We start from the raw sequence: 8,464 nt of genomic DNA on the forward strand, positions 1-8,464 counted from the left end.
CCCGGCCCGAGAAGCCCAGCCTGAACCTTACCTGAATCGCGAAGACTGCAAGCCCGAACCCGGCCTGTTCGGGCTCAAATATCATGCTCAAGCCCGGCCTGGCCCGACCCGAGATTTTCGGGCCGGGCTGCCCATGCCCAGCTGTAACAGTGTAGGCCTGACCTCGATCTGGTCCCTTCTGGCCTCTTCTGTCGATTTCAAACTTTCAGAAAAAAGGAAAGAAGAGGACGCGTGCCTAAACCCTAGGCGCGCGCCGCCATCCTCGGCCCCAACGGTCATATCAAGCCCCCCACCCATTTAAGCCCTCTCGCCCCGGATTGCGCCGCCGCATCTCAGCATTTCGCCATCAGCAAATCCGCCGCGCCACATCACATCACCAGTAGAAGGTAGGAAGGAGACGGGAGCGAGAGATGGAGGCGGTTGCAGCGGCGGCGGCCATGGTGGACCTGAACACCCTCTCGCGCCGCGAGCTCCAGGCGCTCTGCAAGCTCAACGGCGTCCGCGCCAACATGACCAACCTCGCCATGGTCGAGGCCCTCCACTCCCTCCCCTCGGTAAGCAACGCGTCCTCCCCGATTCCACCCTTCCGATTCACGCTTCTCAGTTCCCTTCTGGTATACGAATTGCGATTCCGGCTGGCGATGATTTATTTGGGGATCGTTGTTTGATGCGTGTTTCGTTTGTCGCGGGTCAGGTGGACGGGATCGACCAGATCGGCACCACGCTCTGCCTCCCGACCCCCGGCAAGTCGGCGGTGAAGTCCGTCCTGAGGACCGCGGCGCCCTCGGACCAGCAGCAGCAAGGGAGCCCGCTCCCGCGCGGCCGCCGCGTGTCGGTCAAGTCGCCGGAGGCCATCAGGATGGACGCCGAGGACGAGGATGACGAGGCCAAGCGGGAACTCATCAGGGAGATCGTGCGGACCCCCGGCGTGGCCCTGCGTAGCACCAGCCGTCGCGCGCGGGCCACGCCCGCGCCGCTCCCGACTCCGGCGGCTGGCACCCTGCGGAGGAGCCAGAGGTCGACGGTTCGCAAGGCCGCGGCGCCGGTTGAGGAGACCGAGGTGTCCATTGCGAAGCGATCGACGAGGAGGACCGCGATACCGAAGGTGGCGATTGATTTTGACCAGGAAGAGGAGGATGCGGCGGTGACCAAAGGTGAGAGTTATTTGCTTTTTCCCCTCTTACTAATTTGCTTGGTTGTTCGATTGCCAGGGGCGGTGCAGTTCTGATGCGAGTTTTCTGATCATCCAGGTGTTACTGAAGAGAAATGTGATGACCCTGAGGAGGAGGAAGGTACAAAGCTTCCGGAAGAAGGAAATAGCAAAGGGGGTGAACCAGAGCAGGAAGAGGAAGGTAAGATTTGTCACTGACTCGAATGCTTTTGTTTCCCTAGGCTTATGTGTGAAATTTCTCTGAGCAGTAAACCATTGAGCATAAATGCATAATGACTCAAAAACTATAAGAGTCTGCCAAGCATATACAATTTCTGTACTGATTGAGTCTCTAGATTGTGGCATGTCAAAATTTAGATTCAGTTGCTTGTTCCCCGTTTTATCTGTACTGATTAAGACCGAGTTGTGGCTTTCTGAGTTGTGCATGTGTTCCTCGCTCTCATCTGTAGCAATTAGAAGTGAATTGTGGCATTCTGAAATTCATCCACGTGTTCCTTGCTTTATTGGTACTGATTAAGACCCTGAGTTGCGGCTTTCTAAATTATACATGTATTCCGTGCTCTCATCTGTAGCAATTAGGAATGAATTGTGGCATTCTGAATTCATCCATGTGTTCCTTGCTTTATCTGTACTGATTAAGACCGAGTGAGTTGTGGCTTTCTGAGTTGTACATGTGTTCCTTGCTCTCATTTGTAGCAATTAGAAGTGAATTGTGGCATTCTGAAATTCATCAATGTGTTCCTTGCTTTATTGGTACGGATTAAGACTCTAAGTTGTGGCTTTCTAAATTATACATGTCTTCCGTGCTCTCATCTGTAGCAACTAGGACTGAATTGCGGCATTCTGAATTCATCCGTTTGCTCTCTGCTTTATCCCAAGTTAACTAGGCCTTTTATCTATTGTTGATTCGATTTGCTAACTTCTAACCATGATAAACAGGAGCTGCTGCAATTGAGGAAGAAGAGAAGCTTGTGAATCCTGAGAAGTCTGCTCCCCTGTCAGCCATGGAGGATTCACCAATCTTAGGTGTCCTTTCCAAGGTGGCACCTGAACCAGACATGAACAACGTTGCAAATAGCTCGACTGAAGCTCGTGAGGTTCTTTGCAATTGGTCACCTGTGCGGGGGATAGCTGATGGGATCAACAATGCCAGTGAAGATAAAGAAGATGCTGCTGTTGTAGTGCTAGGAGAAGCCGTCGAGGAAGATGCCTTCAATTCCACCGTTGAGGCTGCTGCTTCACCTAACAAGATTGCCACAGCTGCTATGACTGAGAAGGAAATAGCTGTTGTTGAGATCAACAATTCCAATGAAGATAAGGAAGATGTTGCTGTTGAAGTGCCAGGAGAAGCCGTCGAGGAAGATGCCTTCAATTCCACCGTTGAGGCTGCTGCTGCACCTAGCAAGATTGTCACAGCTGCTATGTCTGAGAAGGAAATCGCTGTTGATGAGAGTCCTGAGGAATATGTTCTTGTTGGAGAGAGCAGCGAGGAAGCTGACCTCACCGATCAGAGCAGCGAGGTGGATGATCTTGATCAAGATGAAGCTGACCTCACCGAGCAGAGCAGCGAGGTGATCGATCAAGATGATGCTGGCCTCACCGAGCAGAGCAGTGAGGTGGATGATCTCGATCAAGATGAGGAAGATATGCTGAAGGCTGACCGAACAATCGATGAAGAGAGTGATGAGACCATTGAGGTTGCTGCTGCACCTAACAAGATGGACCCAGCTGCTGTGACTGAGATGGAAGTCGCTGTTGATGAGGTGCCACAGGCTGATCTGACGGACGATGAGAGTGCTGATGAATATGATCAGGATGGGGAGAGCAGCGAGGGAGCTGACCTTAGCGAGGAGAGTAGCGAGGTGGATATGCTAAAGGCTGACCAGACAGTGGATGAAGAGAGTGATGATACCATTGAGGTGAGCGGCTCCATTGACGTGAACTTTGATTCAGATGAAGAGGAGGAGCAGCTCAAGATGCCTGGGACAGGCGAAGAGACAGATGAAGTTGAGGAGAGCGACTCACTTTCTGGAGATGAAGATGATTTCAGCGGTGATCTATCATCAGAGTTTGACGATGTCTTGAATTTCAGTGATGCTGAAGCTGAAAGTGACAGCTCTCCTGTGGCGCTGAAGGGAATCGATGCTGCTGCTGCTGCTGCTGCTGCCTCATCTGCAGCCAAGACCGTCGAATCTGTCATTACTGAAGAGACAGAAGTATCCAGCGAGGGGGATGTGGTTTCTCAACACGTTGTCACCGTTGTCGAGTCCCTGGACAAGGTCGTCATCACCGAGAAGAAAGAAGTGTGCGCAAAGGAGAAGAAGCAGCTGAAAGTTGGGAAGGAAATGAGCCTAAGGAAGCTGAAAAGCGCTTACAAGGAGAGCCTCATTGCTGCCAAGGTAATTTCAAACCACTGTTGACACTAATATTGCATATCTCCATTGATTTCTCAGTGTATAAATTGTTCACTGCATTTTTCTGACTGGTCTGTGTATCTGATGCAGGAAGGGAAGAAGCTGACCATCGCCACCGACGATGGCAACAGGGTGGCGCTTGCAGAGCTGGATGACAACGCCGATTGCTGATCGGCCAAGGACTTGCATCTACTGGGACTGAACAAAGAAGAAAGGGCTCTAATTCTGAATTCATAACTAGGCTTTGCATTCTTTTTCATTTCAAAATGCTGCGAGCAAGTTTTCGTGTTTGTGGGGTAGAGAGCATCGGGTTGTGAAACCATGGTTTCTATGAACCAACCTGCATGTTAGTGCTGGTTCTTTCCCCATCTCTTTTTCAGTTCTTCAGGTCGTTCCGTGTTAGTTCCGTGATATGTCAAATGGATATGGATTATACATACGGGGTTGATGAGACAGCCTTCTGAATCTTATACACACATATTACAGCAATCTCCACAACATGTATTGTTTTTTTAACCGTCATGTACCTGATGAATAGCTACATTTTTGCACTGCAACATCTGTCAGATAATCTCTTTGCCTGATTCAGTGAGCAAAAGCGCAGCCGATTTCATTATGTCGTTTATAAGCGTTCATTCTTACAATTATTTTTGCATGATCAGTAGTGGCCTTCTTTGCGAAATCTTGTAAGCATTTCACAACGGAAAATGATGTGAAAGACTGGGGCTTCCATTTTACTGTCCTGTATGTTGTATATGTAAAGGCATATTCTACCAGATTTATCCGTAAAAACGAACTGAAGATAGCTAGCAAGCTGAGCATTCAGGCATGGTTCTTCGGAGTTGCCTTCGAGAAATTTGTTTCTGATCTCCTTTAAATTGTTGTACATTTGGAAAACCAGCCAATCTAGATTTTGAAACAAGGTGGAGTAGTGCAAGTTGAGCTGCTTTTCCATCTTGCAGTAGATCAAATTCTGTTTAGTAGTGAATGCAGAGACTGAACATATAAGGCTTTCTCAAATTGATTCAGAATTGATAGTCCGCTCTGCTTTCCAAGGCGGTCATAGGAGCAAGGAGCACGTTGCCGCCGCTTGCAGGCTTTCATGCTGAGGTAGCCGTCTCCTGCATCCTGCCAACCCTGCTTGTCGCTGCCTCCGATTCCTCACAAGGCTACTCTCCAACCAGCTCCCAACTCAACAGTCGCCACCTCCTACAGTTGATTTGGGGCTGTGCGCACCCCGGTTTCCTCGCAAGGTGGCCTAAGGTTTTATACTGGTGGTTCATTTGGAGAAAGTTTGCAGGTAATTAATATGTTACTGTTGCTATCCTCCCATTGTTATGTTGCACATTTTAGACATTGATTCCCTTCACAGTAGTGGTAAGAAACATGGTTAATAGCCAAGCTTGGTCAACATGGTTATGTATCTCCATGCAACGGGTAATTAACATGGGAAGGAAATAACATAACTAGCAGGACAGTGGACTGTGTTGGGCTCCAACACTGGCAGGCTGGTAGCATGTATTTCCAGACACAAACGAAAAATGGGGCCTTGCAAACAATAAGGATAGCATATATAGGAGCACTTGATCCAGGTACATATAACATCCTAATCCAGCACCCAATACATTTATGACTGGCTCAAAATACACAGCTAGCAGATGCCACTGCACTTTCTTCTCTAAGATAGGTTTTGCCTCAACGAACCAAGAACTTGCTCATCTTCATGTGGTGTCTCTGTTCCAGGAAGAACAGAACACAGACCAGGATAAAAATATAATTAATCATGAAAAGATTTAGAAAGCTTAAAGGACAACTAGCTGTACAACGAAAATCAAATACTAAGTGGTGCTCGGAAGTCAAAATGATATAAGCTTCCAGCAATACAAATATTAAATGCCCAAATAGATGTATTTACAGTTTACCAACTTTTTTTTTGGCAATTTACAGTTTACCAACTAAAACATACAAATTGGCCGCAGAAGAGGGTAAAATGAACATCACCTAGGAACCTTACATGTTTTAAGCTAAGATTGAATTATAAACTTTACATATATACAAGGAAAATCATCATTGTAATATATGTAAATACAAAACATGCATAATCACAAGCATGCCAGTGTAAACTGTAACAGCTGAAATTCGTGAGAGAGACAACACCCTTTAGCATACAGACATGGAAAATTGATTCCATTCTACAACAACATCCAAAAATATTAAGAATTAACATCCAGAGTGCATAAAAGCTTGAGGATCGCAGTGCATTGACTAACCCCTATCCCTCTCATTTCTCTTATCGATTCCCAATCCCAATTGTTGACATGTTCTCAAGATTTTTCTGCTGCACAAGGACATATGGTCAAAGTGAAAACTAAAAGAATGCACTCACTGTCTCCATCAAGTGCATTGACTAACCTTCATATATTTATATAAGATGTAATAAGTGTGACAATCAAATTGCTATTTCACATGAAGGAATATCTACTGAATGGACAAAACAAGCTGTAAGATCTAAAATGTGCCAATCGAACAACATTTCACATGTTAGATCAATACAAAACTGATAGCATTCCTTTTTATGCATCTAGTGATGACCACGAAGAAATAGTTCCAGCCATATTTTTCTTATAGCTTTAGTGTACTGTCATTAGAGTCTTTGGCAAAGGAATGGAATTGGGACCCACTCGACTTACAGTCAAAACATCAATATTCTTAGGAAAAACAAATGACTCAATTAATTCGTAAATATCTAGTCAATTATTATGCACACCAACAGTATTACAACAAATGCTCTCTAAAAAAATGATATTACAACAAACATGTACCATAAGTAAGTGGAATGAATCTCAGCAAAAGAAGTAGGAGCAATTTAATTTTGTTACATATGCAATGCTGGAGACGAGACATTTACCTGTTGCATAGAAATTTGTATAGGGATAATAAGTTGTGAGAGTCACACAATCTCTTCTCCCAATATACCTGTACTGCATCGACACAAACTGGAGCATGAAGTCATGAGAAAGTGAAGAAAGAAAGATTGCATTTGTGTCCTCATCATGCCCTGTCACCTCAGCACCTTTTTTCCCCCGTTCGGGAGTCGTGAAATGAACTCTTCTAGCTGAACAGTTTTCTGTAGCATCAATGAGACAACACCATCATAGTTGGATTCCCTCCCCATAACTTAATGGCCGGTGATTGTGATGACAGAACAGCTAGGCCAAGGTCGTTATCCTCTCCTCGTAAAATCTGAAAGCTGATGTTCACGTTACACATATTCAGCCGGGTTCTCAATCACAACAAGTGTCTGCCTTTCAATATCCAATTCAAGGATGTTGGCTCCAGAAAGCAACCAGTAAAATGCATTCCCAACCATGATGCTGGGCGTTGCCACATTAGCAATTGCAGGAATGGAGAGAGACTCGCCATGTTCCATCAAGTGTCCACCGAATCAACCAGCGCAGATCCACGCACCAAGCTAGCGTTCACAGGACAAGGAGGGCATCAAGAAATGAAGTGGGGGATGGAAAACGCGACTTGGGTTTGCAATGGAGGGAGGGAAGCTCACCTCGATTGATGCTCCGCCGATTCAGAGCCGCTGCCGCCGCCCGCTGGTCGTCGTTACAGCCGCCGGCCGGCCGTCCGGACGAGCAGAGCAGAAGTGCAGAACGCAGGATCAGGTTGGGCTGGACTTTTTTTCTTCTTCTTCTTCTCAGGGGCTGCTTCTTCTTCTTCCATTCAGGGCCTGATTGGTTGCTCCTAACGGTTTCTGGCATTGTGGGAAAGGTTTAGTTATACACGGGAGAAAGATTATCTATACAGCACGAATTTTAAATCAGCCAAAAATTTAGTTAAAAAACAACGCTCGAATTTAGGGTTTTTCGGGATCATGAGCTTAAAAGTAGGCCCATCCTGAATGAAGTCATAGGAGCACCATCCATCATTTTAATCCTCCCTGATCTATAAAATGGTGGGTACGTTTGAAATATGACAAACATGAAAAAGATGTGTATTAATGTTACGAATCAATTCCCATGAACGGCTTTTGGTTTCGTGGAGAGTATTTGAATGGCAATTTCGTGCCCCATTAAAAGTTTTCTTGGTCGAATTTTAAATCAGCCAAAAAAAAAATAGTTAAAAACAACGCTCGAATTTAGGGTTTTTGGGGATCATGAGCTTAAAAGTGGACCCATCCTGGAGCACAAGATGCATCATTTTAATCCTTCCCGATCTATAAAATGGTGGGTAAATTTGAAATATGATGAACACGAAAAAGATGCGCACTGATGTACAAATCAATTCTCATGAACGGCTTTTGGTTTCGTGGAGTATTTGAATGGCAATTTCGTGCCCCGTTTGAAGTTTTTTGGTCGAATTTCATCAAATTTCCCGCAACCGTTTGCGTGTTTCAAAATTCCTTCGACGAGTAGCTTCATGTCACTCGACTTTTATGTCCATAGTTCTCCATTTTGACATTCGTATACGAGTAGATCTACGTCTTTCAATTATATTGTACGTTGTTGTAGATCCACTCGTTTACGAATGTTGAAATCGAAAACTTTAAACACAAAAGTAGTGTAAAATGGTGAGATGAAGCTACTCCTTGAAGAAATTTTGAAATGATCGATCATGTGCAAAAATTTGACTAAACTCGTCTACAAAGCTCAAAAAGAAACATAAAACCGAGTTTGAAACACTCAATGAAACAATGAACTGATGATGGGCCGGCTTTATTTAGGAGTAATTGTGGTCTCGCTAGAGCTATACCGGGCCGGGCCCAATTGGTCTCATCTCTCAGGTTGTAATGGCAGCCTGCACCGAAATATCACAACGTCAAGTCCGTTCGGCCAGAACCCTGAGACTCGCCGCCGCTCCCACCTTAGCC

The 8,464-nt window shown here is 45.7% G+C and overlaps 1 protein-coding gene across 1 annotated transcript; it reads left to right on the top strand.

Annotated features, from left to right (window-relative positions):
* Positions 1–410: 410 nt before the first annotated feature.
* On the top strand, positions 411–4,055 carry LOC124657357 (dentin sialophosphoprotein-like). Its single transcript, XM_047195924.1, has 5 exons — positions 411–554; positions 695–1,154; positions 1,251–1,352; positions 2,111–3,570; positions 3,676–4,055. The coding sequence occupies exons 1-5, from the start codon at positions 411–413 to the stop codon at positions 3,754–3,756; spliced, it is 2,247 nt and encodes a 748-aa protein (XP_047051880.1). The 3' UTR covers positions 3,757–4,055.
* Positions 4,056–8,464: the final 4,409 nt, after the last annotated feature.

The sequence above is a fragment of the Lolium rigidum genome, chromosome 5 (genome assembly GCF_022539505.1).
Source record: "Lolium rigidum isolate FL_2022 chromosome 5, APGP_CSIRO_Lrig_0.1, whole genome shotgun sequence".
Lineage (NCBI taxonomy): Eukaryota > Viridiplantae > Streptophyta > Magnoliopsida > Poales > Poaceae > Lolium > Lolium rigidum.